Here is a 25,409-nt window from a genome sequence, read left to right on the forward strand (position 1 = left end):
GAGAAGATTAAAAAGGTGTCATGTATGGGTTTACCTGTATGAGACGAAGCAGACATAAAATTACTGCATCATAATGAAAAAGAGGAAAGATTTTAATAAATATTTTGCATCAGTTTTCCAAAAATGTCCAGCCTTTCGTTTTCTGCTGAAATGCTTGGGGAAACCTATACATTTCCTCAATATTTTAGACCAATGGTAATGTTCTGAATGTGCATGTAATATATATATATATATATATATTTTTTTTTTTTTTTTTTTTTTTTTTTAAAGAAAATAAATTAGCTTAAAGAATTGTAGGGCTGGTTTGCCCTCACCTAACACCACCCATTCTTTATCTGTCTCTTTTTCCAAGGTGATTGTAACTAATAAACTAAACCTCGCCTGTCAACAAATGCAGTGAATAGATAAAGGAAGTTTATGCTTACATTCTAACCAGTAAATTTACTAAACATTGTAAAAAGGACCATTGCAATTTGCAATTCCAAATTAGGTCCAGGTTTTTCCGTTTAAGTTAGTAGGGGGAGAAGCTTTTAACTTGTAAAGAGTAATTGATTGGTGGAGAGATGGAACGCTTGGGGGAGCTCATTTGTCAGGATTGTAACATGGCATTCCATTCTACTGGACTTCTGGATAAGCACAAGGCCAAATTCTGCATTGGCACAGACTTAAAAGACCTGGTAACTTTACAGAGAGGACGGTTGGGTCTTTTGGAGACAGAAAAAGCAGCTGTGAGAACAGTGCATCCTACAAGGGCAAGGACGCCTGACTTAAATGTTGTAAGTAATAGAGCACACCATTTACTTTTTTCATTCAAAAAAATTAACTTGCAATTGAGCCATGTTATGAATAAAATACATTGTGTATTATTAAAAAAATAAATATATTTTTAATAAATAATGGTATTCTCAATTTCCTTATGTCCCTTTGTAAATACAAAGGATTTTCACATTTGAATGTGAATAACAGGTTCAGACATTACAATGATGTCTATGGGATTTTGCACTCTCTCGTTACCTACCAATAGCACATTAATTCACACTCAAGGACCAATGATGCAAGGTAGCATAAACAATTATATTATAAAGTTGGGCCTTGAGCAGTGGGTGTTTTGTCACGGCCAAATAAGACATCATCTTCCATAGGGTTGCCTTTTGGATTTTGGATTTGTTTCGAGTATAGGCTACAAAGGAAAACTGTACAGTGCAAGTGTTCTAAGTGGTTGCTGTGGTGTTCTTTGGAGTTAAAAGGTTTAAATCACTGGCTCAAGTGAAAAGAGCCCACCCCAAAGTCTCTGAAATTCTAGTCTCAAAATTATGTCCCTTCTGGTTCCTTCAGTGTAAAGTCATAAGATTTTTTTTACCCTGTTATATTGTCCACCATGCAAAAATAAATAAACAAGTTATGTCTGAATGTTCAGAAAAGTAATATTCCGGGTTCAATACAATTGTTAAGCTCAATTGACAGCATTTGTGGCATAATGTTGATTACCACAAAAATTTATTTTGACTCGTCCCTCCAAAAATCGAGGTAAAAATCGAGGTTACAGTGAGACTTACAATGGAAGTGAATGTGGCCAATTTTTGGAGGGTTTAAAGGCAGAAATGTGAAGCTTATCATTTTATAAAAGCACTTACATTAATTCTTCTGTTAAAACTCATGTATTATTTGAGCTGTAAAGTTGTTGAAATTGAAAAAAAAAATTGAAATTGAAATTGTAGGGTTTTAGGGTTTGTTGATGTTACATTGTAATGGTAATGAAGTTGTACAATTGGCTATAACTTTACACAGAAAAGGTTAGTATGTGATTTTATCACACTAAAATCATGTTTACAAGCATACTGTTTATGTCTAGTGGCTATATATTTGAAAAAGTTAGTATTTTAACATTCTCAAATTGGCCCCCATTCACTTCTATTGTACAGTAAGTGCCTGATCACTGTAACCCAGATTTTTGCTTTTTTGTTTTAAAAGCAAATTTTCTTTTTTTTTCTTTTTTCTGGTAATCAACATTATGCCACAAATGCTGTCAGTTGAGTTGAACTTGTTTTGAACCTGGAATATTCCTTTAACAAGCCACACAGTTTGAGTTTTTATGTCCACATTGCGCAAATGGTTCTTAAAAACCTTTGACCCTAAGTATGAACAATACCAATATTTGCTTAAGCAAGCACCACAAATAAAATAACAATAGTTTGCTGTATGCCCAATGTTTGCAAGTAATATTGTTTGCATGCCTCTTCCATTGGCTAGCTGAAGGAACAGAGGAGTCAGCAAATGGATGAGAGAAAGCGAACAGCACAAACCACAGTATAACGTGTTGGAAAATACTACTCTAAGCAAACTCACTGAAGAGGTACAGGACTAATCTGTCATAATAGAGAACTTAAATATCGGGATTTATACTACATATGACAATTTCAGTTTCAGAAGCTTAGGATGTCTATTGAAAACAGTGTACCCAGAAGAAAGACAGTGGTCAGTTTTACTCTGTTCTAGTTCTTTGTATCCATTTATAATGTAATTAATATGTATGTGTGTTATTCTTTGTACTAGACATGTGGAGTGTCATTCAGGTGTCTGAGGAGCAGGGCTCACTCCAGCAGAGGGCTGATGAGCAGAGGGCTCTTGAGTTGTTGAAGCATCATGAGCAGAACCTGGCTGACATCAAGGCACGCAACCACCAGCTAGAGAAGCAGAGAGAGAGTACGTTTCTCCTAGATGGCTGGGGAATGTTGGAGAATATGTAAAACTGATAAATGAAGCTGATTTTCTTGGATGTGCATGTACAATTGCAATTCACAACAATGTGTTATGTGCTCATTCCATCTATGATTTGTAAATGTGTGTGGGCCCAGAGATCAAGCAGCGGCTTGCAGAGCTGGCAGGGTGGGACAGTACGGCTCATCTAGAGGAAGCGCTGCAAGAGCTGAGATATCAGGAACAGAGAAACGAGGAGGTGCTGCATCAGCTCAGCACTCACATCACTTCAATTAAGGGGTAAGAAAAGGAATAAAGAGGAAGTGTGAAGAGAAGATATTAAACACTTTTTAGAAAATGTATAGTCATCCTGTGCTGACTTTGTAGGCTTTATCCAAATGAGGACCCCTCTAACCCACCAGAGAACAAGAAGACACAACATGTCACCTTTGACATGATCTCCTCTGTGGATGGCCCCCTCTCTGCCCAGATAAGGCTGGTCTTTACTGTCACAAACTGAACACTCAGTGACCTCATGGATGCAATAAATTGGGAGTTTTCTGCTGACATCTGTGCAGATTAACCATCTACAGTATTGGTTAATGGTCAAAAAGCTATTTAGCCAATCTAAAATCTTTACAATAGTTATATAATGAGTGATTTTGTGTTGGTAACATAACGAAGGAAAGGTTACAGCAAATAAAGACAGATTAAAAAAAGAAGCTTTACTATTTGGATGCATCAAGATACTCTCAAGGGTGAACTTGACCTTCAGCCACCATGTCCTGGTCACAAAGCCTTCTCAAAAGTGGGTCCCAGGCATGGCCCCCTAGATTTGCCTCAAGCCTCCCCAGAAACTTCTGATGCCCCCGCCCTGACTGACAGTGAAGTAGTCAAGGTGCACTCTGCCCCTGGACTGAAACAAAATTATTAATGTTGCCCCCCCAATGCCCCACCAAAGATTGCTTCTTAGCACCGGCACTGTCGATGGTTTTTCACAATGGGAGTTGCCCTCCATAATCTACGGCACACTTGAATTAAGATCTGGGTTCATTCTGGTATCGAAACACCCACTTTTCACAACTGGACCTGTGGATAAAATCCACAAACCCTCCTAAAAAAATGTCCTTCTTGTTGAATAAATATTACTAAAGTGATGTTTGCTTGTCACTTGCTTGTTGAATTTTTATTTAAATAAATAAATAATAATTTTTACAACAGATCTGGCATACATGTAGTCTGGTGGTTCTTATCCTGAGGTTCTGGCCCATATGCAGTGGCAGTGGAGCAGCCAAAAACTAAAGCTGACCACAAGACAAAAGAAAGAAGTGGGCAGTATAGGCGTTGTACTGTTTTTCCTACTGAAACGACCAGATTAGACCAGCATGGTCCAATCTGGTTTATGCGAGTTAGTGCTGGTTTGGTGCTGGTCTTGCTGGTGGACCAGCTTAACTGTATTGATCAACAGCAACATTGCTGGTCAACCAGGTTGGTCTTTCTGAAGAAGCTGGTTCACCATGGGAGTCTTGCTGGTTAACTAGTTAAGAAACCTTGTAGGGCCACAGTATCCAGTGCTGGGAACTAGTATCTAAAACACAACATATGTAATATTTTTAATAGCGATAAGCCTATTTTTTTCAAGCCCCAGAGTCATTTCTCACATCTGTCTCCAGGGATGAAGTCTCCTAAAAGGGTGCAAGACCCTGAGATTCTTGCTGTGGAGCAGGAGAACCAGAGACTTGAAGAGGAAATCTTCAGAATCCAGCCGGCCAGGGAGAGACACAAAGGGGAACACGGTATCTTCATATATTCTTCTCAAATCCAACATCTTGAGATTCGCATGATAAATACATTTGACTTGCAAAGTATTTCAACTGTCTTATTTGTAGATTGACCAACTTGGTGGAAAAAGCTTGATAATGATGTGTTCTGTCTTGTGGGCCATGATAAACATAGGGATTTACTTACTTTCTAGCTCAAGTGGTTTCTGTTCGTTGTAATCATTGGCTCAGGGCCTCATGATATCCAGAAGGACCACATACATCACATGGCTAACCTCCAGGCTGAGATCACCTTTCTAAGGAGAGAAATAGGAAAGGGGAGAGAAAGAAGGCTACCGCCTCCATCTCTTCTACCTCTTTTGCCCTCTCTCAACCTAACACACCCTGCTCTGGCACTGGTGAGTCGATAGACTGGCAAAGACTTACATATGTTTGTATGTTGCATTAACATGCCAATGGTTAAGGTTTCACCATTACTGCAGGATCAAAATTCAAAGCAGGGGTTGGGTGCCCATGTAACTGATCCTTTGGAAACACTTGGTCCTGCACCTTATGATCCAGAGTAAGACAAATTCTCACCTCTTGTCTTCTCATTTTCAGTGTTTTGATTTTACTTTTCTCTTTTATATTTAATGCCTGTAGATGCACAACACAGTAATATCTAAAGGTCTGGATTCATACAACCATGAAATTGAGGGATTTGTGTCTTGAGGCTGGGCAAAGCTTTAACTCTTTGACCAGTACAACCAGGCATTCAGTGGTCATTGGAGGGTTCCATTACACTCTCTCCCTGTTCAGGCATCCTTGAGTCTTACCTCAGGTAAGTTCATCAAGTACAGTGAGCTGGAAAGCTTTGAGTTGCTTTGTGTATGTTGCTAGACTTTTGGGATCTTCAAATTCACATTATCAAATCAAATGAAATGTTGTTTCTTTGCTTTCTCAGCTGGGTAAAATGGAACTTTGTCTTCGGTTAGTAAATTATTTTGATGGAGATCACTTGCAAAGATTGATCCCAACCATACCAGCCAATACAACTACCCACCCATGGTAGGCAAATGATCATGTCTAAAGATTTTTTTTTTTAGTCATTGGAGGCATTCTTGATTTTGTTGAGCTTAGAGCCTTTTTCAGGTGGTCTCAAACACACCAACAGTTGTGGGAACACAAAACATATCACACAACATTACAACCCTCATCCAATCCATTATATTCGTCACCACCACAGTCACATCATGTGGACCCTCCTACTTTGGAGGTGTCAAATTAGAGGACAATGGTAGATGAACCTCTAAGTTAACAAATGTATTCCTCTTAAAATTATGCATGTTTTAAAAACAAACTTATTGTAATTCAAGGGACGACAGTCTTTTGTGTTTTTTTTACTGCTTTTAATACATTCACACCTGTGTGTGTAGAATTGTATGAATTACTTTAAAAGAATGAAATACAATCATTGTTCTTTTGTATACATGTTTCTATTATCACCCATTGATCAAGGTACTTTTCCATTTGTGGAAGCACTTTAATGCTTTAAAGGCAAATACTACCACACATAGTCTCACAACTAATTTGAAATTACCAGTCAAATAATTTGGTTTTAAGTTAATGCAGTATATTTAAAACCTCAAAACAGCAGGGGGGCCGGGGTAGCTCAGCGAGTATTGAGGCTGACTACCATCCCTGGAGTCGTGAGTTTGAATCCAGGGTGTGCTGAGTGACTTCAGTCAGGTCTCCTAAGCAACCAAATTGGCCCGGTTGCTAGGGAGGGTAGAGTCACATGGGGTAACCTCCTTGTGGTCGCGATTAGTGGTTCTCGCTCTCAGTGGGGCGCGTGGTAAGTTGTGCATGGATCGCAGAGAGAAGCATGAGCCTCCATATGCTGGGAGTCTCTGGTGTCATGCACAACGAGCCACGTGATAAGATGTGTGGATTGACTGACAGAAGCAGAGGCAACTGAGACTTGTCCTCCGCCACCCTGATTGAGGTGAGTAACTGTGCCACCACCAATTGAGCATTCCAAATAGGGAGAAAAAAATAAACCTCAAAACAACTATAGCTCTGTTACACAATTAAAGGGATAGTTACCAAAACATGAAAATGTTCTCATTTACACACCCTCATCCCAGATGTGTATGACTTTCTTCTGCAGAACACAAAGATTTTTAGAATATCTCTGCTCTGTTGGTCCATAGTGTACAATGTAAGTGAATGGTGACTAGAAGTTGACAATCACAATAGGAGCATATAAAAAAAAAAACCATAACTCATGGTTAAATCCATATCTTCTGAAACTACTGTAATAAGGTAAGGGTGAGAAACCAATCAATATTTACAGAAAGTCCTTTTTGTAAATGTCCTTTGACCAGCCCGGACCAGTAGGTGGCACAAAGAATACAATCACTGAAAAACTACAGAATGTGTAAGTGAAGATATATATATAAAATCTTGTTCTCCCCCCACCTATCAATTCTTCTGAAGACATAGATTTAGCCACTGGAGTAGTACGGACTACTTATGCAGACTTCAATATATTTGGGTATTTAAAGTCCTAGCCACCATTAACTTGCATTGTGAGGATCTACAGAGCAGAGATATTCTAAAATTCTTAATCCATGTTCTGCAGAATAAAGTCAAATACATCTGGGAAGGCATGAAGGTGAGTAAATGAATGGAGAATTCATTTGGGTGAACCATCCCTTTTACCCTCCCCCCATGTCCTTTACACACTACAGAATGCTTTTCTCCACAGACTTCCAATGCAAGTCCATTACCATGAACATTAGTTTATTACAAATTTGTGGCAAACTGACAGCATGCCACAGATACTGGTGATAGAGCTCAACTTGGATTGAACCCAGAACTTTAAGTTGTAGAATTATAATAAAACCACTGTTGTTCACTTATGCAAATATTCTTTATTGAAAGTTACTACAATTATACAAAAATTGGACAGACAAAGTAAACTGGTTTTATATACAAATCACAAAATGAATTCATGCATGCTCTGCTGGTTGGAAGGTAAGTGGTCAGTCAGGAGAGGCCAATCATGCAGAGGTTTCCACTGAGGAAGGATTTGCTGGCTGAAAGTATATATAAAATAAATGTTAAAACAGGGTTCCCAAAACTTACATTTGTAATTACTGGATAAGAATCCCTAAACACTTTACAAAGATGCAAATAGTGGGGCAGGGGGAACTTGCTATAGAAATTCCATTACAATTTTTCCATGACAAAAGAACTTAAATTCTGATTTTCCATGACTGTGGGAACCCCAATAAAAGCATCCAAGAAATCAAACTGCTTGGATATAAGAGCAAAGTTGGGCATCAGATACTGTAGATGCTAGGCAAAATGTTAAATTCATACAGACACAATAGATACTCTAAACTCAATCAGCTCAGTCAGACAATCCTGAAGTTAAAGGCTTTATCAGAAAGTGTGCAGTAATGTTAAAGATGCATCTAGCTGAATTTCTGAACCAGGAAACCCTGAAGACTTTCTTCTGACCCTATTAGATGAAACAGTCTATCAAGCCTATCAACTCGCCTCCTGTTCCATTTTCTGCTGGACTCCATTGCCGTTGTGGGCGGAGTCACCGCTGCCATTAACTGAGGTCTCCTGTTTAGTCTTTTTAGCATCACTGTCCATTTTTGGACTCTCCTCATCTGGTTTCCTCTGTGCAAGAACAAAGCAGGACATAACACGAACTTTATTTTTCTCTCAAAACCTACACTAAGCAACTAATTAAGCACACATGGCCACGTCACAACACCATGCCACAACTATAATAAACCAAGACACACTCATGGGAGGCAAAATCAGCACAGAAGCACCAAAAACTAAATCTACACTAGCTTAAAAAAAAAAAAAAAGAGCATATGTACCCGTATCAATTCACATCAGTTAAGAGCATGTAGCAATGCAGACATCCTATAAGGGACAGGGGCAGGCTTTCACTCATGCACCGCAAGGGTGGAATATTTTGCAATGTTAAACAGAGGAAGCATGCTAGTTTTTCCACCTCTGCTGCAAAGGTGATTTCATATTTAAGTGGCTGGATACTGACCTTCTTGCGGACAAGGTGAGAAATATCAGATGCAGATTTTGAGGAAGATGCACCATCAGCTGGCCTCACCGCAATCTGAAATAAAACCCAGAGGAATAAGCTGTGAACACTATACTATTGGCAAGAGATAAGATCTTGAAGCTCAATGGTTTTAGCTTAGTATTAAGGTGATTAGATTACACGAATCATTGACTAACCTGACTAGCTCCATTTTCAGATGGAGCACCATTTTCAGATGGGAAAGCAGATGAAGTAGAGGCTCCTGCCTGTAACACAGAATGCATGACTAACAAATTATACTGCATTACCACTATAGCTTCTATTTCTGTTAACACTTTGGGAAAAAAAAAAAAACAAAATCACTTAGTCACAACCATATACACAAGTGCAATAGTGTGAAATTCTTGGGTGCAGTTCCGAGCAACATAGCAGTCGTAAAATTGATGAGACATACCAATTTACAATAAACATCAGATTAACACAACACAAGTCTAATATACACAACACAATATACAAATAACATACTGTACAGTATACAATACACACAATACAATAAAATATATAGAATGTACAGTAGGTTGTATTGTACTGTATTGACATTCAGGCTGTCGGTTGATAGTAAGTTGAGAGAATCTAATATAATTTATGACAGTCCGGTGCGAGATATAGGAGTAATAAAGTGCAGTGCTGATGTATTTTGATCGTGGGAGATCAAGAGTTCAAAAGTCTGATAGCTTCTTCCCCCAAGCAATCATGAAGTCAGCTGGTGCGGGTCCTGATGCTGCGATACCGCCTGCCTGATGGTAGCAGTGAGAACAGCCCATGGCTCGGGTGGCTGGAGTCTCTGATGATCCGCCGAGCTTTTTTTCCCCACACACCGCCTGGTATGCGTGTCCTGGAGGGAGGGAAGCTCACCTCTGATGTGTCTGGCAGTTCACACCACCCTTTGCAGTGCTTTGGGTTTGTGGGTGGTGCTTTTGCTGTACCAGACGGAGATGCAGCCAGTCAGGATGCTCTCTACAGTGCAGGTGTAGAACCGTGCAAGGATGTGGCGGTTAATTCCAAACTTCCTCAGCAGTCTCGGGAAGAGGCGCTGATGAGCCTTCTTCACAACGGCTTCAGTGTGGATGTACCATGCGAGTTCCTCAGTGATGTGGACTCCCAGGAACTTGAAGCTGCTGACTCTCTCCACTGGTGATCCATTGATGGTGATGGGACTGTGTTCTCTGTCTCTTCTTCTGAACAAGCTCCTTTATCTTACTGACATTGAGGGAGAGGTTGTGCTCCTGACACCAGTGTGTCAGTGTGCACCTCCTCTCTGTAGGCTGTTTCATCATTGTCAGTGATCAGACCTACCACCGTCGTGTCATCAGCAAACTTAATGATGGCATTGGAGCTATGTGTTGCCACACAGTCATGTGTGTACAGAGAATACAAGAGTGGGCTGAGAACACAGCCCTGCGGGGCTCCAGTGTTGAGGGTCAGTGATGAGATGTTGCTGCCTATTCTAACCACCTGGCATCTGCTTGACAGGAAGTCCAGGATCCAGCTGCACAGCGAGCCGTTTAAGCCCGGAGTTTCTCATCAAGCTTGGAGGGCACTATGGTGTTGAATGCTGAGCTGTAGTCTACAAACATCATTCTCACATAAGTGAGATTTTTTTTTCCAGGTGGGAGAGAGCAGTGTGTAGTGTAGATGCAATGGCATCAATGGAGCGGTTGTTGCGGTAAGCAAACTGCAATGGGTCAAGTGAGAGAGGCAGCACAGAGCAAATGTAATCTCTGATTAGTCTCTCAAAGCATTTGCTGATGATGGGGGTCAGAGCAACAGGACGCCAATCATAATTTACATTGTGAAAGTGGATAAAGCAACTTACAAGTGTCTGATGGATAGCCTCAGATGCTGTAGCTGCTATCCTCTGGCTCTCCTTGGAATCTTCGATTTTCTCAGTAATTTCTGGCAGTAACCGTTTCAACTCTTCTAGTTCGCTCTTCTCCTCCTGTGCTGCCTCTTCACCCTCAGCCTTGTCTATCACCTCCTGAAACATAGCTGAGGGAAACAAATGTGGATATTTCCAAGTCAAGGTGTTCATGACACCAATCCATTTAAAAACCACACAAACAACTAGCGGCAGAGGTAAAAATAATTCCAATCTTCTGGAAGTTTGGTGTTAAACTTAATGCAGTTTTATAGTTAACAAATAGGCCAATTTCACCATTAATTCAGTCAATAGAGCTTGTTCTAAGGAATGCTTGAGGTTCAAAAGCATTTCAATGGGTGTGCATTACATTAAAGCATGTGACAGGCAAAAGGTCCATTGTGCAATAGTTTTCCTACCAAGACGGCTCTCGATGACTTTGATAGAGTTGGAGAAGTGCTCGATGGCTTGGCTGTACTGGGCTGTGTAACTGTAAGTTGTGCCCAACTGGTAATGGGTCTCAGCCAAAAGACGACTATAAGAGGGAAGGTGTTTCAGCTGCAGGAGTAAGCACTCATTGAAGTCCTCTAAAGCCTGACTGTAGTTACCTACAAAAGACCAGTGTAATCAATTAGTAACTTCTAATGAGCATCCAATTTCTCATCAGCTTGTGGTGTCAGACATTATAGTTCTTAAGGAATAGCTCAACCAGTCAATGACCCATACAAAAACCCATACGACCCTCTTTCATAGAACACTAGGGCTGCAACTAAATTATTTTGATAATCGACTAAATCTAACGATTCGGCGATTATTGCAATAGTCGCCCATTAGCTCTTAACCAATTATTCAGCTTGTGCCCCAACTTAAAAGATTGTATTAAACATGCTTACTAAAGAGGACAAAAATAATCTTTAAAAAAAAAAAAAATCCCTCTAAATGACACTTACTGAATTATAGGGAATACTAAGTTTAATTCAGTAAAGAAATTCACTGCAAAAAAAATCCTATTGTTAGTGTTTTTGTCTTGGTTTCCCATTAAAATGGTCTAAAAATCCTTAAAGATACATTTACTTGAAGCAATGTATAAGGTATTTAGACTTGCTTTAAGAGAATGTATCTTAAATGTGTATTTTGTATACAAGTGAATTCTCACTTGGTTATGCTTCTGCGAGAGCAGTTAAGACAAAATGTACTTGATTCAAGATCTATTCTCTAAAAGCAAGTCTAAATATCTTATGCTGCTTCTCAGGTGAATGTCAAAAATAAATAAAAAGAAACCCACACATTTTAAAATGTTTGTAATATTATATTCAACATTCTCAGATCATATTTTCTTCTGCAGTACAGCTGCTTAAAAAAAAAAAAAAAAAAAAAGCTCTTAAAAGCTGCGTATTGCCAATTTTCTTCGATGAGAAAAGCACAGTGACACATATAATGCAATAAATTGCGAGCCATCACGCAATCTAGCTGCATTAAGCATGCATGCGAGGTATGAGCGTCCCCACGACAGAGTGTGCGTCAGCCGGGTGCAGTTGCAATCTCTCCCCCTTAGATCAGGACACTTCACGCAACTCAGAAGAGGCACTGACCACACAGGGAAATGCCAGTTTCTGAGTTAGTCATTTACATTATCTGCTTCCATATTATTTTAACTTAAAGCTATAACACATTAAAATGTAACACCGGGGTGTTTCCTTTTAAGATGCTCAACACAAGTTTTGCTTAATCCAATTATTCCACAATGAGTGTGCTTCTGAATTTACTTGTGTTTTTGCATTATAATTCTCCTCATACTTTGTGAGCTGTGTAATTCTTCCTCTCCACAGTCACGTGCAAACTACAGTTTAGCTTACACATCACATCAGTTTAATGTGATCTCATGTTACGTTAAATGAGATCAAACTATTATGACAAAGAAAATGTCGACAACGTCGACTAATTATTTCAGCCCTACAGAACACAACAGGAGATGACAGTCAACCTTTTGCTTCCATTGAATCTTTTTCCATACAATGACAGTGAATGAGGCTGTCATTCTACCTAACACCTCCTTTTCCATTTCACAGAAAAAAAAAAAAATGTGGGTTGGAAACAACATGAGGGTGAAAAAAAAAAAAACCACCCCATTTTCATTTTTGGGAAACAAACCCTTTAAAAAGAAATTCAATTCTTGCCAGACATTTCACATACACACCTGATTCAGCACCAACTTCTCCAAGTTTCAGGTAGATCTGTGCAGCCATTAGCTGATCTTCTTTGTCATCTTTTCTACAACCAAAATAAACAAATAAATTCCCTCATCCTTCTCAAAGCACACAGACACATTAGAAAGCACTTAAGGTACGGAGTATGGCCAAACCTTTTATAAATAACCTTGGCAACCTCCAGCATCTCCCAGGCCAACTGCAGGTTTCCAACTTCCTCCTCGCTCTCCTATTTAAAAAAAAAAAAAAAAAAAATATATATATATATAAAGAGAAAATATATATTAGCAACTCACCTCATTTTGTCATCAGATCACGGTTTTACTTATGCTTTTTTTTTTTTTTTTTTTTTAAAAGTACAAAGAGGTACAAAAGATATAATGTAGACTATACTTTGAAATATAGCCTTTTAAAAGGCTTCATAATCTTGGAAGGCCATATTGCAACTTTATTCTCCATCCAGTAATGCAGCATTAATGGATATTATACCGATATCAAAGTCAGAGTCTGCTGGTTTCAAAGCACTAGATATTTTCCCTCAACATGCAGCTTTCACAGCTTCACATCCCCTTATGACAGTTTTCCCACATTAAAATGAGAACAAAAATATAATTATGTTCTTAGGAGTGCCAACCCTTCTGCATATTGTGGCTATTATCTCTTAGAAAATGCAGTTTTTAAAGTGTTACTAATTAATTATAAATAAAACATTGTTTTCACCATGCTAATAACATATGCCAATGAATTTAATTTGGTCAATATGCTGAAAATATTGGGAGCCGATACATCGGTGCATCCATAAAGAAAAAAAAAAGCACCAAGGCCACATTACAAACCTTATCCTTTGAATCACCCTCTGCTTCATCATCATCATCATCATCATCATCATCTGAAACTGCAAAGACATTTTCTCAAGTTGACTGTTTGCATGTTGGATGAATATCAATCACCACAGACACCACAGTGACATTGTTGCTTAAAATAAAAGCGCTGTGTGTGGACCCCTTGAATCAGCCTGCATTTAGAAATGCATTCACCAGGTGAATGTTATTTAACCCAAACGCAATATTTAATCTCTCGTGCTCCCCAGACCGACAGCAGTCCACTACCTCCACCCTCTTCCATAGGTTCTTCATTCTCATTTTGCTCATCCGTGCTCTTCTCAGCTTTCTCAGCCTTTTCAGTTACTCCATCCGACACAATGACATCTTCCTTCTCTGAAGCTCCTTCAGCTACACCGTTTGACTTCTTGACCTCACTTTCAGCAGGTGTTCCTTTTTCTGCATGTTTGTTCTCATTTTCTGCTGGTTTCTCCACATTTTCAGCAAATATGTTCTCATTTTCAGCTGGTTTCTCCACATTTTCAGGTGATGCTGCATTCTCTTCCTTTGGTGCTTTACCCTTCTTGTCCTGGTCTTCAACGTCCTGCTTTTCCTGCTCACCTTCCCCCACTTCTTTCTCTACCTCTGAACTGGCTTTGTCCTCTGACATAGCATCATAAACCTGCACCCGAAGCTCATCTCTGGTTTTCTCTGCATTGCAATGGAAATGGGGGAGGAAATTTGTGGGTTACAGCAAGAGTCCCCTCTAACCGGACTAACAAAATGTGCCTTTTTCTTAAACACTTTAAGCCACTACACACCTACTCACAGTGCAGTGACTTATTGTAAGTCAGTTTGGTGGTTCATGTGAAATATCCTTTTGCAGGTGATGCCAAATCTCATGGATGAGAAAGACATTGCCAACATATGCACAAAATCTCTAAATACAAACCATCCAAGTTGTCTGCACTCTCAATCTTGGAGTCGTTCTGTTTATCTCCCTCTTCAGAGGACTCTTCTGGGACTCCCTCCAAAGCATTACCAAGCACTGTATTCTCCATCCTAAGAGGAACAAAACAAATTTAAAACTCAAGATTCAAGAAATCAAACAATTTCTCTTAAGAGCATTCAAACCTTAATCCTGATACCTGGCAAGCTCCAGAAGGGCCTTCCCACACAAGAAAAAAGCTTCCCCACACTCATCAGCAGTGTCTCCATACTTTTCAGCTCTTAAGGAAAAAAATATAATAAAATTGGGAATGTACAACCAACACACACCAAACAATTTAATATTTATCAAGTCAAATAGAAAATACTTTGCATAAAGCAACTGAATAACTAGCAATCACTTGTTACAGCAGGTATCCTGAAACGAAACATTAATCTTTATCATAATACACATGACTAGAATTCCTTCCATTACTCACAGCATGGCACAAGCCTCCTGGAACACACTGACTGCAGACACAACATCACCCATCACCAAGTGCCTATTGCCTGTGCCAATCAGCTTCTTTGCTTCCTCAATTACGTCAGAACTGAAAGAGATGTAAAGTCTTAGCCATTATAAAGGTTAAGAGATGTGAAAATAAAACTAAATTTGGTCAGTTAAATACAGTAAAAGTCTGGATACACACCTGTCTGGGGCACTTGACGAGCAAGGTTTCTCCTCCATACTACAGAGACAAATGGATTTAAATAAAAAAAAATAAAATAAAAAAACCACCACCCAAACATATACACACCCACCATTAAAACCACCTGCCTAATATTGTGTAGGTCCCACAATAGCATTCCGAGACGCTATTCTTCTCCACAATTGTACAGAGTGGTTATCCGAGTCACCGTAGACTTTGTCAGTTCAAATCAGTCTGGCCATTCACTGTTGTCCGCTCTCAAGGCGTTCCCACCTGAAGAACAGCCCCTCACTGGATGTTTTTTGTTTTTGGCACCATTCGGAGTAAATTCTAGAGATGTGTGTGAAAATCCCAGATGATCAGCAGTTACAGAAATACTCAAACCAGCCCATCTGGCACCAACAACCAAGTGCCAGTCCAAATCACTGAAATTACATTCCGTCCCCCATTCTGATGGGGGATGTGAACATTAACTGAAGCTCCTGACCCATATCTGTATGATTTTATGCACTACTGCCACACGATTGGCTGATTAGAAAAAACGCATGGATGATTGTTGGTGCCAGACAGGCTGGTTTGAGTATTTCTGTAACTGCTGATCTCATTGGATTTTCACGCACAACAGTCTGACGAGTTTACTCCGAATGGTGCCAAAAACAAAACAAAAACATCCAGTGGGGGCAGTTCTGCGGATGGAAACGCCTTGAGCGGTAATCGGAGAATGGCCAGACTGGTTCGAACTCACAAAGTGTATGGTAAATCATAACCACTCTGTACAACTGTAGTGAGAATGGGTTGGTGGCGTTTTGGCAGCAAGGTGAGAGAGAGACAGACACACATGCTTTTAACTTGGGAAGAGTTCAGAAAAATCTACATTTGATGGAATAACCCTGATTTTCAAAATCACAGCTTTCATGGTCTTGGTATGCTCTCTACCAGTCTCACATTGTTGTAGGGTGCCTTTACACCACTCCTGGTGCAAAAATTCAAGCAGCTCGGCTTTGTTTGATGGCTTGTGGCCATCCATCTTCCTCTTGATAACCTCTGGAATGTGTTCAGGTCTGGAGATTGGGCTGGCCATGACAGGGTCTTGATCTGGTGCCCCTACATCCACACTTTGACCTGGCTGTGGGGTATGGAATATTGTCAGAGCAAAAGCAAGTTCTACCAGGATAACCTTGTACGTGGTTTGACTCATGCATCCTTCTCAAAAGACTAATCTGCCTCAATCCAGCCTTGAAGCATCCCCAGATCATCACCAATCCTCCACCAAATTTCACATTGGGTGCAAGACACTGTGGCTTGAAGGCCTCTCCAGGTCTCCTAACCATTAGACAACCAGGTGAAGGATCGGTGATGATCTGGGGGCACCTCAGCAAGGCTAGAATCGGGCAGATTAGTCTTTGTGAGGGATGCATGAATCAAGCCAATGAGTTTCTTTCTGCTCTGACAATGTTCCCAAACTCTGGTTTTTCCAGTAGGACAATGCTCCATGCCACACAACCAGGTCAATCAAGGTGTGGATGAAGGACCACCAGATCAAGACCCTGTCATGGCCAGCCCAATCTCCAGACCTGAACCCCATTGAAAACCTCTGGAATGTGATCAAGAGGAAGATGGAAAAAGCAGAGCGACTTGAATTTTTGCACCAGGAGTGGCATGATGTCACCCAACAGCAATGAAAGACTGGTAGAGAGAATTCCAAGATGCATGAAAGCTGTGATTGAAAATCAGGGTTATTCCATCAAGTATTGATTTCTGAACTCTTCCCAAGTTAAAACATTAGTAGTGTGAGGTTTAAAAACAAATATGAACTTGTTTGCTTTTCAGATCGCAAATAATGCAAACACAGCATCTTTTGTTATTTTGACCAGTTGTCATTTTCTGCAAATAAATGCTCTAAATGACCATTTTTATTTGGGAGAAATGTTGTCGGTAATTTATAGAATAAAAGAAAAAAAAATTTTTACTCAAATACCAATAAATATTAAATCCAGAGAATACATACATCCACACACACACGAGCAGGGGACAAATTTGGTGAGATGCTGCTCGTGATAGGATATAACAGAAACTTAACACAAGAGTCAAAAATGTCACAGGCAGTACCAAGACGACTTTTGGTGTTATTTGGATTACTTGTGCCACCTTTTTGAACTTCTAATTGAGCCCGACTTCAGCGCGCGAGACAGTTGCAGTCATTTCAATTCAGCGCCAAGCTCATTGACACGCCATTCATGACTGCGTCTACAAAGCAGGAATTCTCATGTATAAGATATAAACAACTACGCGTTCATATTAAACGTTCTCCCGCCAAATAAACGCAGCCAAATATAACTCGGCGCCTGGTATCAACGGTGATGCCATCGCGTCGCATGTGGTGATGTCGGTGCGCGGGAGAACAAAGCTGAACCGAGCGCGAGACATTTTATTTACAAGCTGCAACGGCACCTTTGTTATCAAATTTAGTCAGCCAAAACATCTTATGTAGAGTTCTAAAAACTTATCTGTTTACTTCCTCAGGGTTGCGACCGTAATAAACTTGAAAAAATAATTTTACCTTTCAGTAGTTGAAGCAGCTGCTGTTTCCTCTGGCATTTTAGTGGCGGTAAATAAAGTAATTCTGTTTTGGATGATGTATGAAGCTGCACGCAAAAAGATGGCAGGTTTGTGAAGCTGCTCCTGAATTAGGCTTTGTTGGCGCCTTTAAATACGGATACGACCCGTACTTCCGTTGAACTACGACCCTATCACAAAACGCGGGAGAATAAATTTAAAGGGCAAGTAACCATATTCTGGGGCGCGATGGCAGGGAAAGAAGTCTTCATATTTATGAGGAAGGCGCTTCCTGATTGGTTAGTGGTAGGGTTAGAGTTGGATTATAGTTTCTCCGACCAACCAGGTAGTGATTTCCTTATGAATATTACTGATTCGTCCAATCAATTTTCACTTTCCTCATGAATATAAAAAACTCTTCCCTTGCCAATCGCAGCGCCAGTAAAAATGGACAGTGCACTTACTGCACTATGAGAATTTCGCTAAAACTACAAAACCATTTCCTGATTGTTTAAAAAGTTAAAGGTGCACTCAGTAACTTTTGTCTTTGTGTCATCTTAGACTTACATTGACACCTAGCGGCTTGGATGCAGGATACTTTAAAATCAGTAGTTTTCAGTTTCAGATGCCATTGTAGAAATTTAGTATTCACAGTCAGCCATGATCACTTTAATCAATGAGTGAAAGTTTCAAATAACAGGACGGTTACTGAGATTAAGCGAGTAGTATCGGGCTGGTCATGTGATTCTAACATGACAGCCCCCATTTGCGGACCCTCTCCATGTAGAATAAAACAGCTTTTATAAGGTTACTGATATGACTGGAGTCTTCATTTTAAGGTGAGTGCTCATGATTTTATACATAAATTGCAATTCATGTCTTTAAAGTTAAACTTTTTTAATGAGGAGAAAATGTACACCTTTAAGTTGAAGAGAAAAAGGTTTTACTCATTTACATGGTTAAAGGAATAGTTCACCCAAAAATGAAAATTCTCTCATCAATTAGTCACCCTCATGCATCCCCAGATGTGTATGACTTTCTTTCATCTGCTGAACTCAAATGAAGATTTTTAGAAGAATATTTCAGCTCTGTAGGTCCATACAATGCAAGTGAATGGGTGCCAAAATTCTGAAGCTCCAAAACACACAAGTAATTCATAAGACTTCACTGGATAAATCAATACCTTCAGATGTGATATGATAGGTGTGGGTGAGAAACAGATCACTTTTACATTCTTTTTCTTGTGATTTAGGTGATTCATATTCTTAATGCAAATCGCCCCCTACTGGGTAGGGAGAAGAATTTCAAGCAAAAAAAAAAAAAAAAAAAAAGGACTTAAATATTTATCTGTTTCTCACCTACACCTGTCATATTACTTCTGAAAATATGGATTAAAGCACTGGAGTCATACAGATTACTTTTATGATGCCTTTATGTGCTTTTTGGAGCGTCAACATTTTGGCACCCATTCACTTGCATTGTAAGGACCTACAGAGCTGAAATATTCTACAGAAGAAAGTAAGTCATACATATCTGGGATTGCATAAGGGTGAGTAAATGATGATAGAATTTTAATTTTTGGGTGAACTATCCCCTTTACGTTGATTTAGAGTCCACCTGTTCTAAAATCAGCCTCTCACTTGTTTTATAAAATTAAATTTCTCTTGATATGACAGAAGGCAATTATTAATCCCAAATCAGTAATCTCAAATACTTTATATATTTTGGTCCAGGTGATACATGGGTTGAACACAACACAGAGTAGTCAATCCTATACAATACTGCAGCCTATGTATTATGTGTACTCAGAATTCTGTGTGCAATGCTAAAATATTAATTTGGCATAGAAAGATGTTGTTTCCACATAATATTTAGAGTTCATGCAACATCAGCCTAATGATAAAAGTTAATATGTAACCAATAGAGATGCACCGATCGACCGGCCAGGTACCGGAATCTTCCGGAATTTTCCGCATGCTCGGGCAGTCTCACGTCTTTCCGATCCCAAGCCGGTCCGTTTTGTTGCCAGCGTCGCAGGCAATAACGTCACAGCCACGCTCACGCGCAGAGCCGCATGTAAACATGTCGTTGGCGTGGAAGTTCTTCACTGTGAGTGAAGACACAAAGTTCGCAATTTGTAATAATTGTAAGGCTAAAGTAAACTGTGTGGGAATCACCACGAAAACGTTCGGAACAACAAACCTAATTAGCCACTTAAAACACCATCACCCAGCTGAACATGCCCAGTTTGAAGAAGCTAAAAAAGGGAAAGAGGCTAAAGCTAGCAAGAGCTCAGAGCCAGCCACAAGTCAGCAGCCTCTCCTATCTTTCCTTGGTATGAGCAGCGAAAAGACCAAAGCAATTACTAGGGAAATTATGGAATTCATGGCCCTGGATGATCAGCCGTTCTCCATAGTTGAGGACAGAGGCTTCAGAAATCTGATAAATTTCCTCAACCCAAAATACACAATACCGAATAGGCGGTACTTTTCCGACGTCGCGTTGCCCGAGTTGTTTAATCTCGTGTGATGTCACACACGCAGCCTGTTACAAGCCTATCCCGAAGCAGCAATCAGATTTACAACTGATATTTGGACATCTAACGTAAGCTTAATGTCAATGTTGAGCCTGACTGCTCACTGTGTGGACAAAGATTTCCAGCGGCAACAACTACTTATGCACTGTCAAGAAATGACGGGGTCCCATACTGCTGCCAACCTAGCAGCAACATTTGACACGATGTTGTGACAGTCTTCCTGGCAATTGCCACCACACCAGTGATTCTTCGCTGGGACAGCAGACCCTCATTCACAACCAGCTGTAATGTATGTTACAAACTTGCCATGTTGCCTTCGTCAAGTGCTTTGCTTATATTTCTTGCATTGTCTCGAAGCACGACATGAACCCTGTTCTTGTCCAAACCCCACCGCTGCAACATCGTGTCAAATGTTGCTGCTAGGTTGGCAGCAGTATGGGACCCCGTCATTCCTTGACAGTGCAGAAGTAGTTGTTGTCGCTGGAAATCTGTCCACCCAGTGAGCAGAGTTTACTCCAGGAACTGTGTTTGACACCCCTGTACTGGAGGATCAACAAAGATCGTTTCCCTGCGCTTGCTCTACTTGCTCGAGCCTACCTCTCTGCTCCAAGTACAAGCGTTGAAAGTGAGAACTTGTTTAGCTTGGCTGGACGTGATAGATGAAAGGAGAAACCAGTTATCAGGTGACAAGGCAGAGATGCTTCTGTTTGTGAAGAAAAACTTGCCATTAATGCTCAAGTAATAGCATTTTGCCTATACATATGTTGGCAACAAAGAAAAGGTTCCTTGTTATTTAACTATTACCCACTGCACCTATTATTATTTGGAGGAGTATTGTACACTTCAGTTTTGTTCATAGCCTTGTAATGTTTGGACTTTTGTGAGACGAGTAAAAAAAGAGAAAAAGGTCCATTTATAAACAGTGGAAAAGCAACTCATTTTCAGTTAATTGTTATTTCTACCTCTTTCCAGTCACAAAGCACTTTATTTTGAGAGTTGTATAAGTGAGAGAAGATCCTGTAACTTAGTGCAGTTTGGGGGAAATTGTAATGTTTAAATTTATTTTATTATGAAAATAAAATTTTGCATTGAAGAAAAGTAGATTTTTGTTTGTAGATGCTGTCAATTATAGTTCTTAGAAAATCGGAATCGGCAGGTCACACTTACCAAAAAAAAAAAAAATCGGAATCGGCCAAGAAAATTGCAATCAGTGCATCTCTGGTAACCAAATGTTGAAAGCTGGGGGGGAACAGATGTAAAATGGTAAGAATCTGCCAAAGAAAGTGTATTACTAGACCACTAATCTGAATATAGAAAATGTATTTTATAGAATACACTGTAAACTTTTATTTATATTGGAGGGATGTAATAGCAGACACATGCAAGACAAAAACAAAAGACCACATGTTTTAATGTGTAAGAAAATGTTTTTATTGTATTTGTAATTATAAAGATGTGTGAATCAACATCTTTCAAGGCACATAATTCTGCACAATTATGAATTAATAGGGGTCATTAAAAGGGTAGTGAGGATGTCCTGCATCCCTGGGTACAGACTTACCATCAACCTACAAAAAGTAAACAGAAACAACATCTGGTTTTAAATAAAATAATGCAAAAAGCAAACAAAACATTACTGTTCATAGTAGCTAACTACTATGTTAGCCTATGGATTTGAAGTGCTGATAAAATCTAACACTTTTTGGGACACTCTAAATGTATACAAATGCTACAAGAACTCAGAAAGCAGCTTCAACTTCTTTAGTTACTTTTAAGGTAACTTCTTTGTTATGAACAATTTTTGTGCTATGGTGTATGGTGTAAACTTACAGTTATTGATGGCACAATGTAACGCCAGCCTCTATTTAATGCTGTCACTTCACTCATTTCCTCAGGTTCAAGAGTGAAATCAAACACCTGTAAATGAGGAGAGTAAATACACTGCCTTGCTACAATAAACTGTCATAAACACTACTTGAAGTGAATAACATTGAAAGACAAATCATCATGCAGAAACCTCAATATTCTCTTTAATCCGAGATTCTGCAATGCTTTTTGGGATAGTCACTACTCCTCGCTGAGTTTGCCACCTGTGAAAAATACCGGCAAATTAATTCAATGTATTAATCAGTAAAGAAATACCATACACATCTAGTGCCACAACAAGAATTTACCTAATGATAATTTGTGCAGGAGTCTTGTTGTACTTCTTAGCTAGTGCAGCAGTGGCTGGCTCATCCAACAGTACAGGCTCCTCTGGATGCTTCCAGGTTCGATCAGGAGATCCTAGTGGACTGTAGGCGGTCATCACCAAACCCTTATCCCGGCAGTGAGCTAGCAGCTTAACCTGTGCAAGGTATGGATGACACTCCACCTGCAAAACATTATTTGTACTCTAAAAATTGAAGGGATATTACAAAAAAATGAATGACAGCAATCGAATACATTTTGAGTGTTGTTTGCCCATGCAAAAGCCGACGCCACATTCTGAACCCTAAGCATGAACAGTAGTAATTGTGACATCAAAAATATATATAAAAAAATAAAAATAAATTCTGACCTGCAAAACAGTAGGTTTGACATTTGCAATTGATAAGATGTCATCAATCTGTCTGCTGTTGAAGTTAGAGAGTCCAATAGCTCTGACAAGGCCCTTCCCCACAAGCTTTTCCATAGCAGCCCATGTCTGCTTGTAGTCAATGTTGTCATACAGTATGGTTCCATCCTCCTTTCTAGGAAAAGAGTTATCACCTCGTCTGAAAAAAAAAAAAAAAAAAAAAAAAAAGAGATAATAAAAGACTGGACTGAGAAAAGGCAGAAGGTGGTTAAAGGGATAGTTCACCCAAAAATGAAAATTCTCTCATCATTTACTCACCATCATGCCATCCCAGATGTGTTTGACTTTCTTTCTTCTGCAGAACACGAATAAAGATTTTTGAAGAATATCTCATCTCTGTTGGTCCATACAATGCAAGTGAATGGGGACCAGAACTCGGAAGCTCCAAAAAGCACATAAAGGCAGCATAAAATTAATCCATTCGAATCCAGTGGTTAAATCCATGTCTTCAGAAGTGATGTGATAGGTGTGGGTGAGAAAAAGATCGATATTTAAGTCTTTTTTAACTATTAATCTCCACTTTTAATTTCATTTCCACATTCTTCTTTTGTTTTTTGGCAAATTGCATTCTTCATGCATATCGCCATCTACTATTCGGGGCTGGTCAAAGGTGGAGATTTATAGTAAAAAGGACTTAAATATTGATCTGTTTCTCACCCACACCTATCACATCACTTCTAAAGGCATGGATTTAACCACTGGAGTTGTATGGATTACATTTATGCTTCCTTTATGTGCTTTTAGGAGCTTCAAAGTTCTGGTCACCATTCACTTACATTGTATGGACCTACAGGGATGAGATATTATAAAAAAAAATCTTCGTGTTCTGCAGAAGAAAGAAAGTCATACACATCTGGGATGGCGTGAGGGTGACAAAATGATGAGAGAATTTTTATTTTTGGTTGAACTATTCCTTTAAAAAGATATTTGACTTCATTCCTCAAGGGAAATATGAGCAGTGTCACATGTTTTTATTGCCAGTAAACCAGGCACTTGATAAGATGGCCATGGACTACAATAGACTTGTAAAGCAATGGGGGGGGGGTTGGCTCACTGGAAGGCATATGGCCAGTGGATGAGGTAGAGGTCCAGGTACTCGAGGTTTAGATCTTTCAAGGTTTTTAACAGAGATGGCTCCACATCATCTGGGTGGTGTTTAGTGTTCCACAGTTTGGAGGTCACAAATACATCCTCTCGCCTGATGGCCTGAAAGAGGACAGAGGCTGTAGTGGACAGGGTGTGTATTTCATATAAATATTCCATTTGCTTGACTTACTTTGTCAGGCCCCAGCATTTCTTGGAAAGCTTCACCGATCTCTGGCTCGTTTGTGTAAATGGGAGCACAGTCAATGTGGCGATAGCCAGATTGCAATGCCCAAATAACTGCCTGTTTCACCTGGATTTGTTAACACTTATTAGAGGTAATCCTGAAGTTAATCATATAGCACACAAAACACCATAAAGTAAAAACAGTAATTCAAATGTTTATATTATCATTATTATTATTGAATAACATTAAATAGTCCTGAAGAACTGTATGTTCCCGTAAGATGTCGAGCTGGGCCACTAAATAAACTCACCTTTCCAGGTTCACTCTTCCACGTCCCAAGTCCCACAAGGGGCATCTTTCGTCCAGTGCTGAGGACAGCAAAGTCATTCATACTCATCCTGTGTGCCTTCAGAGACAAGACACAAATACCACTATTCGAACAGTGTTCCTGGCAAATCCAAAGTTTGCATAAAGATTAGGCAAAGCAGATTAAATGTGTGCTCCCTTAAGAACTTGGAATCCAGTTGCTAGACACTCCTAGAAATGTTGCGAACAAGCTGCCCAGTACTCAGACTCAGGATAAGAATGAAAGGAAGTGTAACTTTCTGACTTGTCAGCTGACTTCTACAGATACGCCAGCAGGATGTCAATATCGTAAAAACACTCTACTGTTGGGACAGCAAATTATGAGTCTGGACGAAATGCACAACTGGCACACCCTTTAATATATGCCAGAAAGACATTCATTATTTTTTGCTCTACATTGTCTAGTTAGCACAGTAAATAGCACATACAGTTCACATTGTATAACGTACCAGTCTTCGACAACAAAATGTATGAGAATGAATAACAAGACGCCAGAGCACGTTGAATATGCATGCTGTATTTTCTCCCTATCTATCCAGTTCAACTAGGGTGTCATGTGACGCATGACAGCAAGGATTTTTTCCTTTGGTCAGGATCAGTGTTTATAATTGTATTTTGTTGAGCTACTTACTGTGTAGGAAAAGGGTGTGAAATGTCTTCAGTACAGTACTATCCTTACTGATTATAAATTATTTGAGTACTTTTTTTCCACATTGTTGACGTATTAAAAACTTCCTGTTCGCTGTCGTCTATACTCAAATATCACAATAAAAGCCTTCATAACAAACTAAAAGTCCTCATGCTGCTGCGTTCTCTCTCTCGTTAAAACAATCTCCATATAGAAAGGCTAATTTATTATAGGTGATGTGTCGAGGATACATTTGTGATAATGGATAAATCTTTCGTTGAACCAGACAGCAGAGATCTCACCGTATCT

At 39.5% G+C, this 25,409-nt stretch overlaps 2 protein-coding genes, 1 long non-coding RNA gene and 1 pseudogene across 9 annotated transcripts; 2 read left to right on the forward strand and 2 right to left on the reverse strand.

The window, feature by feature from the left end:
* Positions 1 to 106: 106 nt before the first annotated feature.
* Positions 107 to 3,217, forward strand: LOC127448781 (uncharacterized; annotated as a pseudogene).
* A 1,176-nt stretch (positions 3,218 to 4,393) lies between these two features.
* On the forward strand, positions 4,394 to 5,271 carry LOC127448749 (uncharacterized). Its single transcript, XR_007898582.1, has 3 exons — positions 4,394 to 4,493; positions 4,673 to 4,876; positions 5,121 to 5,271. It is a non-coding gene; the product is annotated as an uncharacterized LOC127448749 (long non-coding RNA).
* A 2,108-nt stretch (positions 5,272 to 7,379) lies between these two features.
* Positions 7,380 to 17,857, reverse strand: LOC127449502 (nuclear autoantigenic sperm protein-like). Of its 2 annotated transcripts, XM_051712981.1 has the most exons (14): positions 17,688 to 17,857; positions 15,128 to 15,166; positions 14,918 to 15,028; positions 14,639 to 14,719; positions 14,443 to 14,552; positions 13,506 to 13,564; positions 12,825 to 12,898; positions 12,660 to 12,733; positions 10,882 to 11,070; positions 10,421 to 10,593; positions 8,742 to 8,810; positions 8,545 to 8,619; positions 8,025 to 8,153; positions 7,380 to 7,558 (listed from the first exon to the last, which is right to left on the reverse strand). In XM_051712981.1, the coding sequence occupies exons 1-14, from the start codon at positions 17,723 to 17,725 to the stop codon at positions 7,523 to 7,525; spliced, it is 1,257 nt and encodes a 418-aa protein (XP_051568941.1). In that variant the 5' UTR covers positions 17,726 to 17,857; the 3' UTR covers positions 7,380 to 7,522. The 2 variants fall into 2 exon arrangements, with proteins under 2 accessions (XP_051568941.1, XP_051568942.1); XM_051712982.1 differs by lacking the exon at positions 8,025 to 8,153 and having other exon boundaries at positions 17,688 to 17,855.
* A 3,762-nt stretch (positions 17,858 to 21,619) lies between these two features.
* Positions 21,620 to 25,255, reverse strand: LOC127449462 (aldo-keto reductase family 1 member A1-B-like). 6 transcript variants are annotated; one of them, XM_051712893.1, is made up of 9 exons: positions 25,104 to 25,255; positions 24,417 to 24,512; positions 24,113 to 24,232; positions 23,891 to 24,042; positions 22,780 to 22,975; positions 22,394 to 22,593; positions 22,237 to 22,309; positions 22,050 to 22,136; positions 21,620 to 21,787 (listed from the first exon to the last, which is right to left on the reverse strand). In XM_051712893.1, exons 2-9 carry the CDS (start codon positions 24,501 to 24,503, stop codon positions 21,722 to 21,724), a joined length of 981 nt encoding a protein of 326 aa, XP_051568853.1. In that variant the 5' UTR covers positions 24,504 to 24,512; positions 25,104 to 25,255; the 3' UTR covers positions 21,620 to 21,721. The 6 variants fall into 6 exon arrangements, with proteins under 6 accessions (XP_051568853.1, XP_051568857.1, XP_051568855.1 ...); XM_051712897.1 differs by having other exon boundaries at positions 24,113 to 24,263; XM_051712895.1 differs by having other exon boundaries at positions 24,417 to 24,554; positions 25,104 to 25,229.
* Between the last annotated feature and the right edge of the window lie 154 nt (positions 25,256 to 25,409).

This window comes from Myxocyprinus asiaticus, chromosome 12 (genome assembly GCF_019703515.2).
Source record: "Myxocyprinus asiaticus isolate MX2 ecotype Aquarium Trade chromosome 12, UBuf_Myxa_2, whole genome shotgun sequence".
Taxonomy (NCBI): domain Eukaryota; kingdom Metazoa; phylum Chordata; class Actinopteri; order Cypriniformes; family Catostomidae; genus Myxocyprinus; species Myxocyprinus asiaticus.